Genomic DNA, 25,262 nt, shown 5'->3' with positions numbered 1-25,262 from the left:
TTCACTATCTCTCTGTCTCTCTCTGTCTCTCTCTACATATACATGTACAAACAACCAAGAGCACAGATGTTGTGAACAAAACAATGTGTAAAACTATTTGACATCATGCCATAAGAAATCATAATCTTATTTGCACATCCAACCAATTCTTAAAAGTCTAGCATTGAATGTATATATATATATATGTATGTATGCATGTATGAGGCCATAACTTTCACTTTTATATATATATATATATATAGAGAGAGAGAGAGAGAGAGATTGTGGCGGTTTTGAATCAGGAAATCTTCAATAGATTTTATATAATATTTATAAAATAGTATCAATTTGTGTATGTGTTTGATCATTTTTAGATCTGGTATGGACCTCCAAGTGTTTGTTGAAATGGCTCTAAACTAGAATTAGAACAGATAGAGAGAGAGAGAGGGAGAAAGACTATCAACAGATAGTGGATCCAAAAAAATTGAATAGACATTTTTAAAAAAAATTAAACAAATAAAAAAAAATTGGACAGAAAATTTGTACAAATAAATTTTTTTTTGGATAGAATATTCGTACAGATAAAAAAATTAAACAGATAAATTGTGGACAAATAGATAAAAAAATTGGACAGATAAAATTTTTATAGATAAAAATTGAACAGATAAATCAGATAAGGAGAAAAAAAATTAAACAGATAGTCAAAAAATTTGAACGGATAGATAGAGATAAATTTGAAACAAATAAAAAATAATTTAAACAGATAAATATAAATTTGCACAGATATATATAAATTTGAACAAATAGTCAAAAAAAGTCAACAGATAAATTAAGGGTTAAAATTGAAAAAAAAAAATGTTCTCCAAAACAAATAAAAGGATTTTCACGAAAATTATTTTACAAAGAGTGAACTTCTCATTAATAAAAAATATCCACTGGATCTAATCTAATGTCTTAGAAGGGAAAGCGGGTCAAAGGGGGTGGGAGAGAAAGGGGGTTTGAAACATTTTTCATTGTTAAAGTGGATTTTTCACCAATAAACTCTTTCCTTAATACATACTAGCAACCGGACACACGCGATGCGTGTGCAATTTCTTTTAGAATTATAATATGAATTTTGTTTGCAAAACCCTATTTACAATTTGTCAATTTACAATTACAATTTTTACTATTAAAAAAAAAAAAAAAGCAACAACAAATATTAACTCAACACCAAGGCTAAACAAAAAAAAGTAAATAGGTGAAACAAAATTAAAAAAGAACAAAAAATCCACTAAGGTTGTGTTTAGATTATAGATTTAAATAGGGTTTTGCAAACAAAAAAGAAACGATGAAAGAAATGCAAATAAAATATAAGCCAATTTTTTTCTCCATTTCTCTTGTATTTTCCTTTCATTTTTCAAATTCCTACCCAATCTATGATCCAAATACAACCTAAATATATGATTGATTTCAACTTGACTTTTGTTAAATGGAAAACCCAGAAATTATGTGTATCAAAAGATGAGAAAAAGAAGTTATTGAGTGATAATCTGGGAGTAACAATGTATATAGCATATGTATAAGAATATGTGGATATTCATAAATCTATTGATATTCATCCATCAATATCTTTAAAAAAAATAAAATAAAATAAAATAAAGGAAATTGAGAAAGCATGAATTCGAAAAACATAATCAACAATATTCAAACAATTTCAATTCTGTTATATCCAGAAAGCGATTCAGATTCAAAACAGTTATACAGATTGGGGACACAGCTATGCTCGTTTCTTTGATAAAACCATCAAAAGATTAACTAATGAGAGTCGAAATGCAGAGAACTTATCATGTTACTCTTAACTACAAATTGATGTTAGTGTAAAAATAATGTAATTATTTAAGAAGTTATGACTATTTTAGGAAAAATGAAAAAAAATTCTAAGAGAGGCTTCAGGACACCAAAGTTCCTGGTGGCTTTTAATAATAGTATATATATATATATATATATATAAATAGATTAGCAGTTGACCCGTAAATGATATTTTATATTACCATATGTGTGATAAAAGAATAATATCAATTTTAATTTAAAATAAATTTTAAATTTAAATTATTTATTTGAATAATTTTAACATTATCGTTTTATAAAATGTGTTATTTAAATACTTATATATAATAAATTTAGATAAATTATTTATTTATTTTTATAATTTTAGTTCTATTGTCCTATAAAAGTTTTATTATCATATATTAAAAATAATAGTTAAATTGAAAGGAGAATTAATAATATAAAGTTAAACGTAATTCTAATTATTTAATTTTCTTTTATAGTCATTTGGAAAATAAGAATATGTAGAAATAGAAATCATATAAAATTTAATTAAAAAATTAGCTATAAATATGGTGTAGTTGAATTATCATATAATGATTTTATATGATATGTATTTAATTATAAGATAATAAAATAAATGCTAATTTTGATATTAAAAATAATAGTTAAATTAAAAAATGAATTAGTAAGATAAAATTAAAAGTGATTCTAATTATTTAATTTTAATTTTATACTTGTTTAGAAACTAAAAGTATGTAGAAATGGAACTACACAAAATTTATTTATAATATTAAATATAAATATGTTGTGATTGGATTAAGAAGAAAATACATTAATTAATTATGTAGATTATTAATTTTTTTTTCTTTAGTATTCTTTTTAATTATTTATACATATTGTATATAAATATGTAAAATTTCAATTAAATATAAATATTTTGTAATAAATAATTTCATGTTAAATAAAAAATAAATATAAATTACTATTAAGGCATCAATAACATAGATAAAAAATATAAAATGCACATAATCAAGTAGATTCTACATTCTGTTTTATTTATTTATTTATTTGTATATCGAGATAATTCTTTTTCAAATATCATAATAATTAAATTAAACTATCAATTATATAAAATAAATCTGATGACAAAACTAAATACTGGATGGAAAATATTTCCCAAATAGAATCCATATAAAATGGATTTGGGGGTGATTGTTGTGCAACCAAATAGGCTTATTTCCGGACCTACTTTGATGATTCGAATCGTTCACATTTTAGAATATATCGAGTAAAATATACCTGTAAAAAATCAAATTAATTAGATATCGTTAACACTTTCATCCACTCACATTTGTATCTACAAAAATAAATGACAATTGTGACTTAAAGTATTAAAATGAATACAAAAATGAGTGAATGAAAGAGTTAATGATATCTGATTAACTTAATTTTTTACAGATATATTCTACCCAATGTACTCTAAAATGTGAATGGTTTGAATCTTCATAATGGAGTCATTCGGTTGCACAACAGTGAATGTTGTGCCCTCTAGCAAACAGCCACCCCAAATCCCTATAAAATTAATTAGTATAATTAAAATTGAATTTGTATAAAACTTTATATTTAAATAGAAAATGATATTGATGTGCCTTTTTTTTTTTTAAAAAAAAATAAATCTTTAAAATTTGTCATATAAAAAAGGAAAAAACACTATATATGTATATGTGTGTGGGTATATGATTAAGAATTAAATAAAATCGACACTTTGTGCTCAGCTCAAATGTTTTTATTATTATTTATTTGGAAAATGTTACGGTGTATGTCCTATTTTTTATTTCAAAATTTTATAATATTAATTATAAAATATGTAATTTTCTTATAAATTAACATAACAAAAAATATCGTCATAGATTTTTACAATAACTACAAGAAAATTTTGGACATTTTTATTATACTAATTTATGACAATGTTAAATCTTTTATAATTAATATTATAAAATTTTATGATAAAATTATATATTTTTATGATAAGGATTTTTTTATTTATCTATTATTTGTAATTTTTTTACTAGTATTTTATCTGGAGGCAAAATGAAATTAGGTGGAAGGGTGAAAAAATGAAATCTGGCCTTCTTTGAGAAAGCATGTGTGGTTGAAGATCGATGAACACTTTGTCATCATCACCAACACCACCCAAATATTTTGAAATTTTATTATTGATCTAATAAAACCTTCCTTCAACAGTTCTTCCATATTCTCTCATCAACCAACAAACAACAACAACAACAATGGCAACAACAATTGTGAACTACTGCTACATTTCAGCCACATCCACCACCACTTCAAACACACCCTCCATCCCTCAGGACCCCCCTCCTCCTCCACCAACCAAAATCATACTTCCCAAGAAGAAGCCCATGAAATGGTCCACAGGGGTGGCTCCGGGAGACTACGGCGGCCCTCCCACCACCACCAAGCTCCGCAAGTACTGGGGCGGCGAGGGTGAGGACCCTCTCACCTCTGACGACTTCATCTGGAACAAAGACTTCATGCCTCGCATGAAACGTTTGATTCAGGAACCCTCTGACGCTCATCTTCAATCCCCTGCTGTTAAGGTTTTTTCACCCATTGAATGTTTGTTATTTTTCTCAGCTGATTTTGTTTCTGTGATGTGAATGGTTATGGAAATCAAATGGGTTTTGCTCTTTTTTCCCCACTTTTCACAATTAAGTACTAGACATAGCAAATGATACAAAATGGGTTCAGATTATCAAGTAAATTAAATAAGGAATGTTGAAAAAAATTTGATTGTGGAGTGAATTATTTTGTTGTTCCAAATTTCATACTGTTGGGTTTAGTGAATTATTCCCATTCAATGTTTGTTATTTCTCGGCTGATTTGATTTCCATCGTGTCAATGGTCATGAGTTGATTTAGAAATCAAATGGGCTTTGTTCTTCTTTTTTTTTTTTTTTCTCTTTTTTCCCACAATTAATTAGTAAACATGGCAAATGATACCAAATGGGTTCAGAATCCCAAGTAAATTAAAGAAGGTATATTGAAAAAGTATGTGATTTTATGGAGTGAATTATTTTCTTGTTCCAAAATTTATACTATTGGGTTTATTGAAATCAAATTGGGCAGGCTGGGGGAGGAGTGCCCAATAAGGAAAGAATCCTAATCAAACAGTTTTCTGTTTGTTGTTGAATTCCTTTGGCCGGTTAGTGTAGTTACGAATTTATTTTTGTTGTTTTGATTTTACCAATTTATTGGTTACTAATCAGTAATTGTACTTATTGGATGGACATGTTTGGAGGCATTAAGATGCATTAGCTTTCTGTTCATTAATTTGCTGTGGTTTGGTTGTGTAGTTTTGATATTGTTTTGTTTTCAATTACGAATTCAAATGGGTTTGTTGATGTGAACAGGAAGAGCCGTCTGGTTTTCTTAGTTTCAACAGAGTTATGAGCCTTGATAGGTTTGTTTTCATTTCTCTCGTTAGTTTTAATTATTTTGTTTGTTTTTCCTTTTCTTCTACCCCTAACACCTACATGTACTATGGGCATGCAGTTTGGAAGTTGATTTGAGCAAAGAGCTGACATTGCCTTCCAAACCTGTTGTAGAACAGCCAGTTGAAGCAGCTCAGGTATGATAAATTGTTAATCTGTTACTTTATTACTCTAATTTGTTATTGTGCGCTTCCCTTTTTTCTTTTATATCAATGCTGATCTAAGAAGCATAGACACTTCTAAGAACGTGCCGTGTCTGTGTCGAATGCGTGCTAGAAACTGAAACTTGTTGAACACTCCCTGATGAGTGTTCTAATATGCTTTGAAAAATTCTGTGTTAGTGTGTGTATATCATGTCGTATCCATGTCCAGTATCTATATTCGTATCTGTATCTGTGCTTAGTATAGAATTTTATGATTTTCACTTTTCAGGCTAATGGCCGCATGCCACGAAGATGGAGACCGGCTCCAACACGGCGCGAGCAAGAGAAATGGGATAGAGCCACTAAGGCTGCAACTGGAGGAAGTGTAAGTTTTTTGCATCATTTGACAAACAGCTTTACAAAATTTCATGTAATCATCCTTGCTAAAAGTCCCCTCGACTGGTATTGGGCTAAATTAGGTGCTGAAACCTCCGATCATCTTTGCCATTCTATTATAGACTATGGAAAAGATTTGTCTGAGTTTGGTGTCTTCATTGATCTCTCTCCTGTAGGATGTGATGTTTCAGGAAATAAGGCGACCTCGGGAAGACCCAAAAGTATTGGCGGCTCAGTCAAGGGAGCAGTATTTTAAGGTATTTTATAATAGTTCTTTTGGGTCAATAAATGTCAGTGACCTTTGGTGTACTGCAAATCAGAATTATGATTTTTTTCCTTCCTTGCAAACTGCTTTGCAGTTAAAGAAGAAGATGCAGATCCTCACTTTAGGAATAGGCAGTATTGGTTTACTCTCAACTTATGTTTCTTATTCTCCTGAAATTGCGGCGAGGTAAATAGATTATTAGAAATGGTCTAATCTCCAATTTTACGTTCTGATTCTTTTCATTATATGGTATAAGTACTGTTAGTCATTCCCTTTTGCAATCAAATGGTATTCAAGTATGTGATTTCTTAAGGTCACCATTCATTGCTCTTGGGTTAATAGAGGTGGCACAACTAGTCTAAAACCAACCAATAATGTTTTTAGAATGTGGGACGAGCTGCCTGGCAAGTCCCCTCTGAGAAGATGGTAGATACTGGTGTGGCTGGAGACCACCAGAGGTGGAAGAGGAGAGAACCAAGGAGAACCCTAGCAGATAGAGAACTGGTGGCAATGGAATGCCAGAGAGCCAGAGAGAAAAGTAGGCAATGGTAATGATTTTATATAAGGTGGCAAGGCAGCTTAGCCGAGCACACATGCCATGATCCCCGTTGTTTGGTAAAATGGAGGCGAATAGAGTCAAACTCTGCAACCTTTGCTGCCAGCCTCGAGGGGTGTATCATATGTGGTTAGAGGGTAGGTATGATACATCCCTTTTTGGGTGTGTAAGGGCAGCTCAATGGTAGTATGATACAACCTTTGATGTGTTAGGTCTTGGTCGTCAAAACCCATCTCTAAGATTGGTCCAAGTGCTACTCATTCTCAAGGGAAAGCTCGACAAGCTCCTGGACAAACCTTGAGTTCTAGCCTCCATCTGGATCCTCAAGATGGAGATGTTGGCTCGGTGGGGCAGTTGACGAGCCAAACAACCAAGTAGGTTGATGACAAGCACTAGCGCAAGAGGGCCTGACTTGCTCGGTGGGGTTGCTGGTGAGCCAAGTGGCTGAGCTAGCCAGTCCCAAGCATGGGGTAGGCAATGCTGAGCATGATTTGAGGTGCCCAACTTGGTGATTGGTCCATGTGTCCATTGGCCTTAAGTGACACGTGGTGCATAAGTTTTGTTGAGGAAGCCATAATGTGGTGATGTGGCACAGCGGGAGGGTGCTACATATCAGTGTGGTCCATATGCCTTCACCAACCATTTGTTCTATTTCTTCCCTTTTCTTGTCCAAAATCATCTATTCAATCATTATTTCTTTTAAAAGATGTTTTTTTTACTTTTCCAATGGTCGTTATTGTGGTGTAGACAAAACCTACAATTTTGATGGTTGTTCTATTACAGTTGATGATTTCTTATTGATATAGGTTACCTGAAGATCTTTTTTCTTTCATAAGAATCGAGTTTCATGTCCTTTCATCTATGCAGCTATGGTGCCGGGTTTCTTGGTTCTTTGGCTTATATGCGTATGCTTGGGACCAGTATTGATTCTATGGCAGATGGAGCCAAAGGGCTTGTCAAGTAAGCATTACATTCTCTCTTTCCAGCCAGATTTTAGCAGCTGACATGTGATAGTCATAAACTACCGAGTGCATAACCATGTTTGGCATCTGCCAGGGAATGTAATCTTATGGCCCACCATAAAATTTATGGAAAAAATATTAAAATTTTAGTTCACTTGCTTTGGCGGCATTATGTGATGCAATGAATTTGTCATTTATCTAAATACCATGATGTAAACTATTATGTAGTTTGTTGATGTGCTGCATTTACTTGGAGTTGCTTTTAATGACATATAACAACCTGTAGTATTGTGTAGAGAACTATTGTTTTTGATCTGATGACTAGGAATGTCAGTATCTTATATTTGTATATGATAAATATTTTTATATATACATAGTAGAACTTAGTGTTCCATGAAGGTAACCTACCAAAAGGAAGAATATTGCTCTAAAAAATTTATCATAAATGGATTATAAAACTCTTACACTTCGAACTCAGACTATGATAGGTAACATAAGATACCGACAAAATGGAAAAAATTAGGACATGAACATTGCAAATTTTCACCTCATTCTAATTCTTGGAATGTTGCTGCCGGTGATGTGTACGCAGTCCATAGGACAGAATTTTTTTGTATTCTCATTGTCCTATTGTGAGAGGATGCCTTATCCTCTCTTCCTTTTTTGATTTATCAATAAAGCTTTGTTGTTGATCAAAAAAGAGTCCATAGGACAGAATAACTCTTGATAAGTTTGGCACAAGGATACAAAGTTGTGTAATTGCCTTGTGAAATACCCATATATGCATGTACTAGTGATAGACTGTAAAAGACTAAATTTACTTATTCCCCACTAAAGAGAGAATTTTTTTTTTTTTTTATTATGCAGATTTCAAAAAATAAATGAAGTTTGTGGTTAAAGAAAGAATCAATCCATAGATAATTGTGTTAGGTACTCAATGGAAAACTAAGTTTATACCATTGAATTGGCATTTAATTTAACAGTAGGATGCATAATCTAGTTTTGATCTACTTCCATTGAATTGTATAAATTGGGGTTCTGTTATATTTTTTTGGCTTTGGTAAGCAAAGATGACCTTTTCTGGTTTCTAATATTTTAGCTCACTGGAGATTGGTCCCTTTCAGGGGAGCAATTGCGCAGCCAAGGCTACTGGTTCCTGTTGTGTTGGTCATGATCTATAATCGGTGGAATGGGTATAGCTCTTAAGCTTTTTATTATTTTTTTTATAATTGCTTCATTTTTCATTTTTGAGTGTGACTTCAGCATTTTTTGCTTCAAAGATTCCTTGTAGCATTAATTACATATCCACAGCTTCAATTTTCTAATATGGTTTCTCTCATATATCTGAATAATTGAAAGGAGAAGAAAAAAGAATTTCTGCATTCTGATAGTACATAGTTTGCAACCCACTTCGCTATATATGGTACTCACTAAGGAGGTTGAATCACTAGGATCTCATGTTTAGTCAATGAATTGAACACTAGTGGATCATATACAATTTCAAATAAAATAAATAAATAGTGTTATCTGAACACCTTGTTAGCAATTTGCTGAAAAATTAGATATGCATTACAATTTACCACAACAAAAAATAAATAAATAAATCACGTTTAAACTCCCTGAGAACGCTGTGTTTGGTTGCAGGATACTTGTTCCAGAGTATGGATTCATGCATCTAGAATTGATACCAATGCTAGTGGGGTTCTTCACATACAAGATTGCCACATTTATCCAAGTTATTGAGGAGGCTTTGACTGTTGATGGGAAAAAGACTCAAGTCTAAAATAGCGTACATCCTGTGCGGGCCAACTTCATATATCTGTCCTTTTGGTGCAACTGACAGAGGCATGCATCCGTTTCTTTGTCTTGACCACATTTACACAATGTTTTTGCTTCAACACTTCACGTTTCCCCAAATTGGAACATGTTTTAGTTGTTAACTTCACCATCAAGTTTCACTGATCCAACGGAGTCAAAATACTTAATGACTTGGCCTGATTCTCTGAAGAGAAATCGTTTATATTCTGAGCCAGATAAATTGTAAGACAAGTAGTATTCAGGAAATTCACAAAATTTAGGTGAATTTTCATAAAGCGACAACTGAATGCCTCTGTTTGAGTGGTATGCCCTGTATGAATTTGAATTTGGCAGTCTAGTTGGAGAAATTTAGCAAGTTGTTTTTTCTTTTTTGACGGCAAAACTAGAAACTTGTGTACTTTCCTTGTTTGCTGTTATGCAGGTTATTGTTTCGTAAGTTGACTGGATCGTTAGAAAGGAGGAATATCTTGGGAATGTCGGGGGGGGAAAAAATGATAGGAACAGGTACAATGTTAATGATGCAGAAAGAAATATAGGAAAGCACTATAATTTGATTGGTGTTGATCTCAGATGTTGCTGTGCTGTGGGATACAAAGAGGAGTTGCTAACTTGCTAGGACATTGGACAATAAAAGTGTTGTAATATTCTTTGTTATTGTTGGTGTCTTATTTGGTCCCAGACCCAAACTAATTCAGGGAGGGATCCTTCATTCTTAATTTTCTTTTATAATTTATTATACAGCATTGCTTGAGTTACTCTCGCCCTCTCTGTCTCTATCTTTCTCTCATGATTGATTGATTTGTGTAGAGTTGTGCTTAAGATAATCCTCTTTATGGGGCTTCACCTTGGATCCACTGGAACCGAGCAGAGCCGAGCCGAATTGTTTATTTTATAAGTTCATTTACTTAAAAAATAAAATTAATTTAATATCGATTTCAATATAATCAGATCATCTTTGTTGACAATTTATTCTCAAATCATTTTTGGGTTCTAATGTTTGAGTAATTTAATTTTTTATATGAATAATCTTTTTGATAGATTTTATAAAATAAAATATAAAAGATCATGAAAGGAGTGTCCAAAGTGAGTCCTACTGAGGGGGTACAACACGTTCTATCAAATAATAATAAATAATATAATTAATTATATATATATATATATATATTTTGTTCAGTATTATTTTATATTAATTTTACTATTGTCGACAAATTTCTAAAAAGAAAAAAAGAAAAAGAAAAAGAAAAAAAAAGTCAAATTCATCTCCTACCAATAAACATGTAAAAATCACAAATTTTTTAAGGCAAAGTTGTGTTGACATGAACGATCTATCTTATATCTAGGAACTACAAGAAAAATTATCTTCATATCAAATCGGAAATAGGTAGTCCTCAAAAAAATTAAAAAAATAAAATAAAATAGAAATAGGTGATGGATATTCTGAAAGGTTTTTAGAATTTAAAATAATTTCATTATCATTTCCTTTTTCAGTTTTCATATATAAAAGCAGAAACTTATTTTTTAGATTTTCAAAAATTCTTCACTCAAAAACAAAAATATATTAAAACTATGTGTTCATTGTTTTCGTTTATGAGATGCAAATAATTTTAATGTCACCACAAACAAAAATTTCTGAACTACTGAGCGATTCAAGTTTACTTTGAAAACAAAGTCTTAAAATGAACTTGCCTCGTTTGGGGAGTGGCTATTTTAGCCAAAAAGTCAACTAAAACTAGTCACATCACCTCTCTACTTTTCTGCACATCTTTTCGTAAAAAGCCAAAAAGTTACTAAAATAGCCTGTTCCCAAACGAGGCCGATGCTCATACAAGCAGAAATTTGTTTTAACGAGTCAAACACGAGCGACTTTATAACCTTAATATCTATATATTATAGCAACTTACTAGTTTGATAAGTTTTAATGTCTCCCACAATCCCAAGTTTGCACATAGGCACAAATAAATTCACATTACAGCATATTCTTGTTGGATAGTATCAGAAGCCAATTCTGGCATAGCTCTGGCAAGCACTGACCACGATACTCATATATAATGGTTAAGAGCACGCAACGCATTTGTAAAGCACGCTACTATACCAGAAATTAACCTGTGTTCTGCATTCCCGCAGCAATACCCTTCATAGTCAAGATAAGCGTGTCTTCAAGCCCAGGAGCAAACTCGCTTGTAGGGTTAAGCTTCACAAGCTCCGCAGTTTGTGGCTTGCTAGAAGATTCCATTATTTCCTTGGACAGATGTGGCCTTACCTTCACGTCGTAGCTGGGGTCACGGATTCTCTTCAGTGTGTAGGCTTGGAACACATTAAGGGTCGTGATATATGCATAACGAAGACTGAGTCTCTGCTTCAAGTATGGGTCTCCCTCGAGTAGATTCTTGTGCCCAGCAATCTGCAGAAAAGCAGGACAAGGGAAAGGATAAATTTCCATAATTTCTATTCCCGGCTAGGATTAGGCAGGATACCTTATCCCGAAGAGGTAGTTTAGTCATTTTGCAAAGTAAGTCTTATCCTGCAAAAAATTGTCCCCACTTCTCCCAGGGCCAATATAATCCCACATTTGCGCAATAAAGAGACCCTCTACATAAGTTATCCCAAGATAAAATAGTTCAATCCCAACAAACCCTTTATCCAAAAATAAAACTTGAACTTAGATCAAAACACTATGTATGAATGGTATGAACTACCAAAACAATAAATACATACTGAAAAAGTAGATAATGGATTTGAGGAAAGATTTGCAAAAGAAAAGGAAAAAGATGGGAAAAAGTGAATAAATTAGCTTATATTTTATTCACTTCGCCGTTTCCCTCAACAAATCTCTCCCCAAATCCATGTTTCAAACACAACCTTAATGATTTCATCCATGCTTTACAACTGAAAGAAAAGTTGGAATTGTGTAAATAGTATTTGGGGCTTACAGGAACTAAAGTTTTCTCACCCAAATATGAACTGTTGATGACAATTTACGTGATATAGTGGGGAAATGATAAAATTTGTGGAAAACTTTGTTGAGCTATCCCATTTTAATCTTTTAAGTTCTGTATAGATGAATTATACCAGAAATTTTCCTTTTATATTACCTGGAGGAGAAGGCTCTTTGTTTCTTCATAGTCTGCCCTCAAGCGCTCACCAAATGGCCATAGCTCTTCCGACACTAGGAGCTTGTCATACAAAGCAGCAATCCCAGGATCTCCCTTGGCAAACACCATCTCAACCAAGTCAATTGTCACTCTGAAGAAAGGCCACTGATTGTACATCTCCCTAAGCATGTGAAGATTTTTTATATCCTTGTCAATGACATGCTTGAATGCAGCACCAAAACCGAGCCAGACTGGGAGATGAAGCCTTGTCTGGGTCCAAGCAAAGATCCATGGGATTGCACGGAGTGATTCAATTCCACCACTGGGTTTTCTTTTTGATGGACGACTTCCAATGTTCATGCGGCCATACTCTGTTTCTGGTGTTGCCTGAAGCATTTGGACAAAGAAAAAGGATATCAAATTCATAGTATGTTAATTTTACAATCAACCTCGCTTATTCCAAGTGGCACTGATAAAATTCACCAAGCTCCTCAAGAATATTACAGAACAATAAATGAAAAAATAATAAGATAAAATATGCACATTAGAGCATCCCCAATCCTTCACCAATTAAAGAAAAGTGAGCTCCAATCATTTCATCAAATTTGTATCAAACCAAGGGAGAGGTAAATTTTTCACCAAATCAAGGTTGAATCAAATCTTCACCAAATTTTGAAGTCATATTTTTACTCGAATTTGATTAAATTTTATAAAGAGTAAGATTTGGAGACAAATTTCTTTCATCAAACATTGTGATAAATTTGAAATTTTTTCAAAAGATTTGGTGAAAATAAAGAGTGAGGATTGGAGTGTTCCATACCAGAACAAGATTTTAATCAAAATTTCACTCAAATTTGATGAAATAAGAGAGAGCAAGGATTGGAGATGCACATCAAGTAAAAGAATTATTCAAGTACAATCTGACCGACTAATGAATCAACCAACATAGTTTTATGCCCTTTCCAAATGGGGAGGATTATGCTAGAATAATCTAAATGTAGTCAGGGAGCAAAAGAGATGAAGAATACGAAGAAAACACTTACAAGGCGAAAGTATTCAACAAATCGGGGTTCCTGGAAAACTATGGAACGATATTCTTTTGTAGCAACAACCGCCATCTCGTCCATCAGTGCACGCCATTCTGGCTTTGGTGAGACTGGAGGATGCATACCGTGCTCCAATGTAGCTGCTGTGAAACGTTGGAGAGTTCTAAAACACAAGTGCTCCTCCCCAAATGATTGTTCAATAACTTCACCTTGAACCGTCACACGAAGCGATCCATGAATAGTGTCAGGGGGTTGAGACAATATAGCAAGATGGCTCGGACCACCTCCTCTTCCAACGGTCCCTCCTCGACCATGGAACATAGTTAGCTTCACCCCATATTCCTTCGCCACCTTTATAAGTTCTTCTTGGGCCTTATACATCTGCCAAGCAGCAGATAGACGACCCGCATCCTTACCCGAATCTGAGTATCCAATCATGACTTCTTGCTTTCCATCGATTCGGTTCCGATACCAATCTATTGAGAAGAGACGAGCCATAGCAGCCGGTGCAGCTTCAAGATCAGCAAGTTTTTCAAACAACGGGACAACCCTTAATGGTTGCCTGACTCGACATTCACGTTGCAAAAGCTCCACAGCAAGCACATCAGATGGTGCAGTTGCCATTGATATTATGTAGGCACCAAAACTGTCTGAGGGGAGTTCAGAAATGACGTGAAAAGTTTCCAATACATCGGTGATTTCTTCGGTTTTGGGAAGATCAGGGCCAAATAGAGGGCGCTTGCCACTAAGTTCAGATAAGAGCCACTCCTGTCTGCGTTCTTCTGGCCATTCTTTGTAGGATCCAATCGCCAGGTGTCTAGTAATTGCATCGATGACATCAGTGTGCCTGTCTGATTCTTGCCGGATATCAAGTCTCACAAGAGAGAGTCCAAAGGTGGAAACTTGCCGTAAGAAATCAAGAAGGCTTCCGTCAGCAATTGACCGATCACCACAAGCACAAAGTGATCTGTAACAGAGTTCAAGAGGCTCCAAGAACTAAAAAAAAAAAAAAGATGAAAAGAAAGAAAGAAAGAAATAAGCAAAAAAAGAAAAGAAAAAGTAAAGTCATTATTTTTCAAGATAAAAAGCACATGACATGAGACACGAGGGTGGTGAAGAATAAGAAAAGCTTAATGCTATGTTTTTCATAAGTTTAACATTTCAGGGTCAAGCCTAAACCTGTAGCACTCTATTTCTTCATGCCATTAGGCAGTGGAAAGATTTTGAGAGTAAAATATGAGTGGAATTGCATAGGTAGTAATCAATTAATTAGTATTTTATGTTGTTCTATTTTGTCAGAAATTAATTTATTTGTGGTGTAAACCACATCTCTAGATTTTCTCAGACACAGGGTTTTATCCCTAATATAGAACTTCTAAACATTGTGTGTAATAGACAACAAGAAATGAAGAGAACCTCCCTATTACAGAACTTATAAACATTTTGTGTAACAAACAACAAAAACCAAAGAGAACCTCTTCCCAGTAAATACCTTAACCCAGCCCAGCTCCCACCATGCCTTTAAAAAAACAAAAAACAAAAAACAAAAAACAAAAAACAAAAAACAAAAAAACAAAAAAACAAAAAACAAAACAAAAACAAATAAGCAAAAAACAATAACAAATACAACTATACAACTATACAACTATACAACTACTTCTGCGAGAAAAGAACCATACATCTCGCCACAGTGGCTGAGATATTTAGCATATATCAATAGTTTCATCAAAGAAAAAAAAAAATGTTTTCTGACTACAAGAAATAAGTTGGTAATTCATTTATTCACATTTTCTAGGTAATAAGAATTGATGAAGTTGCTAAGATTGATAGACCTGTTCAACATTAGTGAAAGATGTCTCTTCAGGTATATCAGAGATCCCATTGGATAATAACTGGCGAGCACGTTCACGTGTATAATACAGCTTGTCCCTTACATCACCAAGAATAACACGATAGGGCTCATTTGGAGGAACTTGTTTCCAAAACTCTGCATGAATAATGAGATCAAAATATCAACAAAAACAAAAAAAAATTGTTTGAAGAACATATTGGAAAAAAATAACTCAATTACATTGTGTCTACTGGCCATATTAGTAGGCATTATAGGATCTTAAAGCTAGAAAGAAATGCCCAGGTATAAAAAAGTTTCACTTTTTAAGCTTAGAAACAGGTAGAATTTAAACTAAAACTAAAACCTGAACAACATGATTACACACCAATATAATGTTTTGCATCTCTCTTTGAGGACCGATGAAGTTCATCTGCACGAACACGAAGTTCATCATTGCAACGCCACATTGACAACTGCCAAGAAGAGTACAGAAACAGAAAAGCAATGGAAAAGCACGTGAGGAATCTGTTAAGCAATACAATATAATCAAACAACTAAAACCGGCAAAAAGGACAATTTTGAGAGTGGAAAGAGTCATTTGTTACCTCAAACATGAGATCCTCTATTTGGGAGAAGTACAAATTAGCAGCCATCATTCTAGCCAATAAGCATACATCCCTCGTAACTTCAGGAGTTACCCTTGGGTTTCCTGCAGTGCACATCAAAATAATCTTAAGCTAACAAAACATAAGATCTTGGAAGGCATGCTTTTGACTGCGTGTCATTTTGTTGTGTGCATGACTGTTTTGGGGAGTTTTAGGGAGGATGGGGGTGTGCATCTATGTGTGCATGAGAGAGAGGGGGCAAAACAATAAACAATTACATGACAGAACAGAATGATAAATGAAGTTTTCAGATTTTCATCTATAACTAGGTCATATGAGACAAAGTATAATATGACAATCCACTCATTTAAAATACCCATGCAATAAAGTAGTTAAGAACTAATATTACAAGACATGTAAGGCAGTGTCAGGTTCAAGGACTTGAGGGTGGATTAGGAGCAAATTGGATTTGGGTCCTTTAAAACCAAAACTTTCGTTTCGGTTGTGATCCTCTGCTTGGAATTAGAAACCCACCATAAATGCAACAGTTGAACTTCTACTATAAAAAAAGAAAAAAGAAAGAAAAAAAAAGAGATTTACAGAGCACAAATGACTCAGTTGTCATTAGCAAGCTCCACTAACTGGATGGATTCTACAAGTGGAAAACAAACAAACAAAAATATGTAAAAAATACAACCAAAAAGAAACATCACGATCATCCCAGCGACAGCATTTCCTTCCACAATTCTAAAACATGTAATTATATTGTTGTGTGCTAATTGGTGTCCGATGTTTTTCAACCATCAAGTATGTGTGCAAAACAGTATGCTAATCATGAAACTGCTTGGCAAAAGAATCATACCATCACGATCCCCACCCATCCAAGAAGAGAATTGGATTAAAGGGGCATTGTAAGGAACGCGCTCATTTATCCCTAGGTTTTTCAAAGCAGTGTCAACACGGCGTAGGAATTTTGGGACTCCTTTCCAGATTGTCTCATGGAAGTAGCTCATTCCTGCCCTCATCTCATCTTGTGGAGTTGGAGGTGTCCTCCGGATTTCATCAGTACGAAATGCAGCTTGTATCTGAACAGTAAGAAAGAGATATTTGTTAAAAAGCAAAAAGAAGATGAAAAAGGGAAAGGAACAAATTGACTTTACAAACAAAAAAGGAGATAGAAGAGCGAGGGGGGGAGGGGGGGGGGGATGGAATTGACACCAAGGTAAACAAGGAACTATTGCCAAATATTTACGAGCACTAGGTCAATCAAAAACCTGAAGAAATTGCATCCAAATATCTAATGCATGTCTCTCCACATACAAAGCATTGTTGTCAAATCGTGAATCGTTTTGCTAAAATAGTGAATTGTGAATTGTAAGATTCATCTTATTTACTATGATATATAATTTTATATATTTATATACATATAAAAATACATACAATATTTAAAATAAAGTAAATTATCAATATAACTAAATTATATATATGTATAGACAAATAAATTCACGTATATCAATATAACTAAATCTCTTCTATATATCTTCAGAGTTAGGCAAAAATGACGTCGTTTCATAATTATGTAAACTAAAATAAAAGTAGAACTGAATCGCAGTGAATCACAGTGAATCGCAATGAATCGTACGATTCGCTCAATTTTTGATTCAATTGAACAATTCAAATCGTTTTTGTTTAGACTCGTATCGAATCGTATGAATCAAATCGTGAATTGTACGATTCTAACAAACATGTTGTGAAGTGTATAAGAAATTATATATGAAAAAGAAATGTGAAACCAGTTATATTCGTCCATAACGAGAATAATGAAAGTTTCTTATAGGTATAATCATACAATGCATGAAACAAGAATAATACTCCAATAAATGTACGCTATAAAGATTGAAATTTGAAAGTGACATATGTTTCCATATTCACGTTAAAGTAGATAAATTTGGTGGTTGACATTAAGCAAATTATGAAAATAACAAATGAAAAAACTTTTGTGCCAGTGACCTAGGCATAAGCCCAAAACAACATGACTTTCACTATTGATGTTATTGCCACAGACAGCCGAAGTTGCTGAAAAAAGAGGTTCCTATTACACTCTTCAGAACCAGAAGCAATGGAAAAGGTTATATAGCTCATCCTCCAAGCACAAACCCCCAATGCATTACAAACAAATTATTTGTTACCATTATTGTCTAAAACAGAGTAGCTTTCCTGGTTCTGTATACAGTTTTAAGCATTACATCTGATGAAGACAGGTCAGTTATTTTTATTCCTATCTAATTCAAAATTAACACATTCCTAGAATGCCTGCCAAGAGAAGTTTAGCAGCTCCAAAAATTCAAATAAACCATTAACGTATGATTTGTATGTGCACCAGGGGTACACACTAGTTCCTATAGGTAGCAAGAGTAAATTCTGCACACACACACAGAGAGAGAGAGAGAGAGATGTCAATGCAGAGTTGTCCAAAGTAGTTCGGTATATTTGTATATTAGTCCTTAGATTGGAAAATCAGAATAAAATTTTATTGTGATTCTTTCATTCCTATAGCAGGAAAATAAACCAAATCTGAAGCAAAATACCTCTCTCTGCAGAGCCTCATCAAGCTCCTGCTTATCGTCAGGCGTTATGTCTTTGGCATACAACTGGGTTAAACAATTCCGAATCCTGAAAAGGATAAAAGAACACAATTTCAGTCAAAACAATCACTGACCAGATAACAATATAGATTGGATTGAAAAAAAGATTACAAGTGAAGTGACCAGTGCCTAACTAACTAAAAAATCAAAAAACTAAACTAAAAGATCGAAAAACAAAGGCAGATAGCAAAACCATAGGGTTGTAGAACAGACCTTGCATGTTTTTGAAGTAAAGATCTACGGACAGATTGAGTGGGATGTGCCGTGAAGACCAGATCCACAGTCTGGTTCTTCAAAGCATCAAAAACTTCTTCAGGTGATTTTTTCAATTGCGCCACAAGTTTTTTAAGGGTCTCCTCAATGTCCGATTCAGTTGTTGCAGATGCCTCATCAGCAAAATCGCCTTTCTTCAACTTAATCCTTCGTCTGTAAGCTATCTGAACCTCCTCAGCCAAGTTGGCCAAGTTAAGCATGTGAGAGAAAGATTTACCAACGACAATAGAATCCCCAGCATCAATACTTGTCAGCACATTCCCCAACTCCTCCAATTTCTGGGGGTCACGCTTCCCTTCATACTCAGCAGAAAGCTCATAACAGTCTTGAACCTAATCCATATCACAAAAACCATTTATCATGAGTTACTCTTGTCACTACCAGAAATCTCTCTCAGCAATTGTCCCATTTCTTATGCTTAAGTTTCAAACGCCAAACTTAATGCCCATTTGTTTATTTACAAAGAAACTTGAACTCACATGCAACAATGTGTTGCTGCAAAACAGGTTTTCTTTGATATAAAGCATATCAAAATGAAATAAGTAAATAGGCTAAATTATATACTTTACCAGTTTTCTAACAAAGCAGCAGTAGACAGTGAGATAGATAATCAAATTGAACTAAAACATGCAATTTCAGACAAGAAATTAAAAAATGAATATGCCTATTTGCAGCCAAATGCAAAGGTGATACTTCAAAACTAGCCAACAAGTAATTAAGTAGACATTTTATTGAAATTAGAGACAGAGAATACAGTTTCTGACAAGAAATCCAGAATGGGGTCTGCCTCTTTATGGAAAACAGAAAGTGGATCTCATTAGAAATTAAGTAAGCAATTTAGCAGAAGAATGCAAATGTACTCAAGAAAACCCAAAGAGGGCATGAAAGGTTCTCAAAATTAATGAAAATCTATAAATTTTGACAAGAAAGAAAAAAGAGGGGATAATTTTTTAGCATAAATTAGAAAATATCTTTGAAACCCAAAAGGGAAAAAAGAACAAATCAAACTCAGAGAACAGCAATACCCACATAAACATGAAAATTAAAAAAGAAGGAAAAGGAAAATCAAAGGGGAACACAGTAGATTTAGCAATATTTCCGATTGAATTTACACAATGAACTAAATCACAGAGCAAAACAAAAGACATATATTTAAAAAAAGTGGAAAAGAAATTAAAATCGATTACCGTCTCTCTAATTTCCTCTCCATGTAAATCCTGAAGAATATCGAGAAATCGATCCAACAACAGAGCATCATACTCTACCAATTTGTCATCTTCAGATACCTTCCCAGGAGCCAAAAGCCTCAACTGGGCATCAATCGAGGCCATTTTTTCCAAATTTCGAGTACCCATTTGTCAAAAAGACAAGGGTTTTAGAAGAATTGAGAAAGGAAAAAACAGAGTAGAGTAGAGAAAGCAAAGCTAAATATAATAGAATGAGATGAATCTCGTGATATTCATGCAGAGCATAGGAATGTGATGATCTCTACAGGGTCAATAGAGGGAAAAGAAAGATCAGAAGATTGATAGATGATCAGGAGGGGCTCTTCGTCTGTGATTTTGAGAGAGACGTGTAGGGTGGGTGGAGTGAAGCCAAATGCAACTAACTTCAGTGGTTTCTATTTTACTGAGAGTCTCCTGTTTTTTTGAAATACTACCTAGGGATCTGATATTATAAGAGAAAAAACAAGACCGCCTAGTTCTGAGGCTTGAGGCCAATCCCCCTCATTTTCATAAAAAATTTAAGATAAATTATAAATATATTTCTTAATGTTTGATTAAAATATAAATTACTTCATGTAATTTTAAAAATTATATTTCATTCTCTAAGATTTTTAATTTTATAAAAAATAGTTCATTTAATTAATAAATCATTAAATTAATTAACAGTTTTTAATAATGTTAGAAATATGTTCAATTAATAATTTAAATAATTTTATTATTGTATAGGAGAGCAATTATGAATTTTATTTTTTTAGTTAATTCTGTTAAATAAAAAATTTTGACAATGGTGTATTTGTAATTTTCTAAATTATAAGAGACAATCTATACTTTAAACAAACCTTAGATGATGTATTTATAATTTATCCAAAATTTAAATGATCAAATATAGTACTTGTATATTTTAAGAAAAATGTTCTAGACCACTAATTCAAGAGCTCTAATAGCTTTCATATTGGTGTGAGTCCACATGATGGGATGTTTTGGCTTTGTATCTTCTTCTTCTTTTTTTAATTATGTTCCAGCTCATTAGAACTCTTAGTGCTCCAAAATTAGTGGCACTAATCACTGCTTTAGAGCATTAATTTTGAATCACCAACAATGATTTAGAGCACTAATTTTGGTACTTTAATAGAGCACTAATAACATAGTAAAGAGAAAAAAGATATAAAAAAGAACAAACCAAGACCAAAACATCACAGTAGGTAGGGCACACTGCAACTCATTAGAGCTGACTTTAGAGCTCAAAAATTAGAGCTCCAAAGCATTTTTCTTTGAATCACATTCCCCTTACAAAAATGTTTGAGAGCTCTAAACCAAGAGCTCTAAATGAGCTCTAATGGGTGGGACGCACCTATTGATTTGATTTGATTTTTTTTTTATTATCTTGAGAGCCCTTGTTAGAGTTCAAAATTTAGAACTATGTATCATTACTCTTTACCTTATTTGATTGATTTTTTAAGAATGATTTTTTTTTTTTTTTAGTGAATTTTTATTGTATTTCAAGTAAATTTTTTTGCTTTCTAGATACACTTAAAAAGTAAAATATTTTAAAAAATCAATAAATACACAAGAATATGAAAACATACTCTTTTTTTTTGGTATTTAATAAAAAAAATTCACAAATATTATACTTTTGAAGTGTGCTTATATTAGATATATCAAAAACTAAAAAATTTACTTAAAATATTAAAAAAAAATTCAGTAAAAAAAAAAAAAAAAACTCAATTTTTAAAAAAGATGAATAAACTTAAGGTAAATCTTGTTTTAAAAAAATAGACGATAAATATATTTTAAGAATAATTATTTATTTTTTATAATATAAATATACTTTAAATATATAACTACTGATATTCGATCATTTTAATTTTTTTTATTAATATTAGTCAACAAATTCTAAAATGAAACATAATACATGACATAGGGTTAATTTGGGAAGATAGTTAAAAGCTGTCGTTCAATTTTTAACCCATTTTAGGTTACATCATCTCTCACATTTTTTACATATTTTTTCAAAAAAAAATAAAAAATTCACTTTTGAACATCTTCTCAAAACAACTCATAATTTAACATATGATTTGATTAGTATCACAAAAAGAGTTATTAACACTCCGTTTGGATTGTGATGTGGTGTGATGTGAGAAAAGAAATTATTGTAATTTTTCACTTAAGTGAGAAAAGAAAATAAATTATTATGAATGAATAAAAGAAAGGGAAAATTGGTCTAGGATCCCTCTCCCACTTTTCATAATGGAAGAGATCCACAAAATTATTTTTTGATGTCTAAGGTCCCTAAGCATATATCAGAGAAATTTAACTCTTTGTCTCGACTCTTCTCTCTCTCTTCTCTCACCCACTGTCTTCCAGATCCAAGGCAACCAGCAAACAACAATTATTTGTGCAATTAGTTATCAATCTCGAGGAGATCGAGATCGATCTGGTCTGGTGGAGCTATTTGTTTTGAGTCTAATAGTGGTAGTGGTACGTAGATCGGAAAATGAAGGTGATAGAGAAGATCAGAGAGGCAGAAGGAGGAGATAGAGTAGTGTTCTCGTTCGAGTTCTTTCCTCCGAAGACGGAAGATGGAATGGACAATCTGTTCGAGAGGATGGAGAGAATGGTGATTCATAACCAATCATTCTGCGACATCACATGGGGAGCTGGTGGATCCACTGCAAATCTCACTCTCGAAATATCCAACAGAATGCAAAACATGGTGTGTGTAGAGACCATGATGCATCTCACCTGTACCAACATGCCTTTGTTTTGTGGAGAGAATGCAAACTCATGTCCAGTGGGAGTGCCCCGATTGCTTCGTCATCGCCGATCCTAATCTCATTGACAAACCGGGCGCTGGATTTGAATCCTCCAGGGATTTGATCGCGACGATTGAATTTCTCAAATTTCTCAAATTCAACCCAGAGAAAATTCAAATTTCTCTGAGTTCTCCAGAGGCCCAAAGCTTGAGAGTTTGGTTTGATGAACGGGGCAAAAATATTGCTTCTCAATCCATCTCTAGAGACATGCCTGGAGGACCAAAGAATGAGATTTGTAAAACTGTGTCTCAGATCAAGGACGAAGGCTTGGGAAGATCAGATAAGCCAGACTGGGTTACAGTGAAGGCATCCATATCATTCATCAAGACAGATACGTTCTGCTACACAGCTTGCCCACTGATGATTGGAGATAGATAGTGTAATAAAAAAGTGACAAGGTCAGGAAATTGAAGATGACAATGTGACCGGTGCAATTAGGAATTCGAGGAATAGATACACAAATTTTCTCACCATAATTTTCTCAGAATTTCTTTAGTATTCAGAGAAATTTTAATTTTCTCTAGTTTGAATCCAGAGAATTTCTCTGGAGAGAAGTTCAATTTTCTCTGGAGAGAATTTCTCTGGGACTGAAATTTCTCTGGATTGATGTTGAGGGACCTTAGACATCATGAAAATATTTGATGTCCTTTATACTATAAAATCATAATATCAGGGACCTTAAAAAAAATACCCCTAAAAGAAAAAAGAAAAAAGAATGTGATTTCTCACATATTTTGTTTTGATAGAGTAAATAAGAGAAAATTAATGAAAGTATATTGTATTTCATTTTACCAAAATAACTTTTTCATATTAATAAGTATTGTTTTTCGTAAGGATAATTTTAGTATTTTAGAAAAATTTCATTAAACCCAATTCCTTTTTCATCAAATCTCATCATTTTTGGTAAGAAATAAAATATAAATTTAGTGAGAATCTTTTTCTTAGGATCTTTCATCATTTTTCATCTACTTAACCCTCCAAACAAGTAAAAAAATTTCTATTCTCATTATTTTTTTTTCACCCCCTCACCAAACCCCTCCATACAAACAGAAGGTAAGACATCACAATCTCAAATAAGTCACGCCCTAATCTCAAACATAAGAGAAGACGTTAAATTAGTGTAATCATCTAAATCAAACTAACAGATATTTTACCATATGAAAGAAAATATATATATATATATATATAGATTAAAATTAAAGAGACTTCCGCTGGCAATATACTTTTGTAGGTTATTATTAATATAATCATATGATTCACTCTATCAGGCCTGATAACTGATTCATCAAACATTAATTTATATAATATAGTTCAAACCATATCAATTCATTCATGCATGAGCTATAATTTAATACATATCACATGATTCATGACGCTGGATCTGCCACAAAGGGCACCTAATCAAACATGATATAATCTTTGCCATATGTCACAAAAAAATGTTGAAAATTATACCTTTATATTCAGATGATGAGGTCAGATTATATATATTTGAATGTTTTAGGCAGTTCTATATCATGCATGACTGGTCAATTTGAAGTATTGCATTTTGTTGGAAAATAATAAATTTTTTGTGACTTTAATGCAATATTAAAGTGGGTGTCAATTCTCAATTAAGGTGGAGTAAAGTGAGTTTAGATTCTTTGTAATGAAATCTTTACATCACAAAAAGAATGACAAAAAACCATTAAGATTTGAATGAGAAATTGACTCATTAAATTGGTCTTATGAAAAAAAGTGTTGGAAAAGGTGGCTGCAAAATTATACACATTACACATGTATATAAAATGGATGTAACTCCTCTATAATGATGATGATGGATTGAATTGCCATCAATTAGGAGTTTTGCAAAATTAAGTATTGCCATCAATTGGGAGTTTTGCAAAATTAAGGTTGCGTTTGGTAGAGTTTTGTAAATATGATTTGAAAGTGTGAGTTGTATTTTGAGTTTATGAGTTTTGAAATTATGATTTGAGTGTGAAAAAATTGTTTGGTGAAAGAGTTTTGAATTGAATGGGAAATTTTTGATGTGGCATATGATATTTAATATAAAAACTTACAACTTATAACCAAACATACAACTCAACATTCTACTAAAGCACATAAAAAAAATTTTAAAATTAGAAAAATATTTTTTTTCGAATATATAAAAATTAACATATGTCAATTGCAAAAAAAAAAAAATTCATTGTTTTAGTCAACTGGCCGGACGTCTGGTGGGACGACCGGTTAGGCCAAATTTGTAACAAAAAAAAAAAAAATTTGAAAAACGCACCTGAGACAGAGTTTTCT

The 25,262-nt window shown here is 32.9% G+C and overlaps 2 protein-coding genes across 5 annotated transcripts; one reads left to right on the top strand and one right to left on the bottom strand.

Annotated features, from left to right (window-relative positions):
• The first annotated feature begins 3,861 nt into the window (after positions 1–3,861).
• Positions 3,862–10,194, top strand: LOC114268509 (ATP synthase protein I-like protein). Of its 4 annotated transcripts, none has more exons than XR_003631284.2 (10): positions 3,862–4,406; positions 5,219–5,268; positions 5,361–5,436; positions 5,732–5,827; positions 6,015–6,095; positions 6,198–6,289; positions 7,527–7,619; positions 8,746–8,814; positions 9,266–9,466; positions 9,861–10,194. XR_003631284.2 is itself a non-coding variant. In XM_028209688.2 (9 exons), exons 1-9 carry the CDS (start codon positions 4,080–4,082, stop codon positions 9,402–9,404), a joined length of 1,023 nt encoding a protein of 340 aa, XP_028065489.2. In that variant the 5' UTR covers positions 3,862–4,079; the 3' UTR covers positions 9,405–9,805. The 4 variants fall into 4 exon arrangements, 2 of the variants coding, with proteins under 2 accessions (XP_028065489.2, XP_028065490.2); XR_014339038.1 differs by having other exon boundaries at positions 3,874–4,406; positions 8,721–8,814; positions 9,861–10,034; XM_028209688.2 differs by lacking the exon at positions 9,861–10,194 and having other exon boundaries at positions 9,266–9,805.
• A 1,109-nt stretch (positions 10,195–11,303) lies between these two features.
• LOC114268510 (phosphoenolpyruvate carboxylase 2-like) lies at positions 11,304–20,658 on the bottom strand. The gene is made up of 10 exons (XM_028209690.2): positions 20,119–20,658; positions 18,872–19,263; positions 18,602–18,686; positions 16,876–17,098; positions 16,014–16,117; positions 15,794–15,881; positions 15,410–15,564; positions 13,575–14,573; positions 12,532–12,918; positions 11,304–11,840 (listed from the first exon to the last, which is right to left on the bottom strand). The coding sequence occupies exons 1-10, from the start codon at positions 20,284–20,286 to the stop codon at positions 11,538–11,540; spliced, it is 2,904 nt and encodes a 967-aa protein (XP_028065491.2). The 5' UTR covers positions 20,287–20,658; the 3' UTR covers positions 11,304–11,537.
• Between the last annotated feature and the right edge of the window lie 4,604 nt (positions 20,659–25,262).

The sequence above is a fragment of the Camellia sinensis genome, chromosome 8 (assembly GCF_055761805.1).
Source record: "Camellia sinensis isolate YWXY chromosome 8, ASM5576180v1, whole genome shotgun sequence".
In the NCBI taxonomy this organism is placed as follows: domain Eukaryota; kingdom Viridiplantae; phylum Streptophyta; class Magnoliopsida; order Ericales; family Theaceae; genus Camellia; species Camellia sinensis.
This window is presented reverse-complemented; position numbering and strand designations above follow the sequence as displayed.

Coding starts and splice junctions, on each gene's coding strand:
- LOC114268509 (XM_028209688.2), top strand. CDS start 4,080: ATGGCAACAACAATTGTGAACTACTGCTACATTTCAGCCACATCCACC. Junction 5,437..5,731: donor AGCCAGTTGAAGCAGCTCAG/GTATGATAAATT, acceptor TTCACTTTTCAG/GCTAATGGCCGCATGCCACG. Junction 7,620..8,745: donor GGAGCCAAAGGGCTTGTCAA/GTAAGCATTACA, acceptor GGTCCCTTTCAG/GGGAGCAATTGCGCAGCCAA.
- LOC114268510 (XM_028209690.2), bottom strand. CDS start 20,286: ATGGGTACTCGAAATTTGGAAAAAATGGCCTCGATTGATGCCCAGTTG. Junction 19,264..20,118: donor GAGAGGAAATTAGAGAGACG/GTAATCGATTTT, acceptor GATATGGATTAG/GTTCAAGACTGTTATGAGCT. Junction 17,099..18,601: donor ATGAGGCTCTGCAGAGAGAG/GTATTTTGCTTC, acceptor CTTACTGTTCAG/ATACAAGCTGCATTTCGTAC.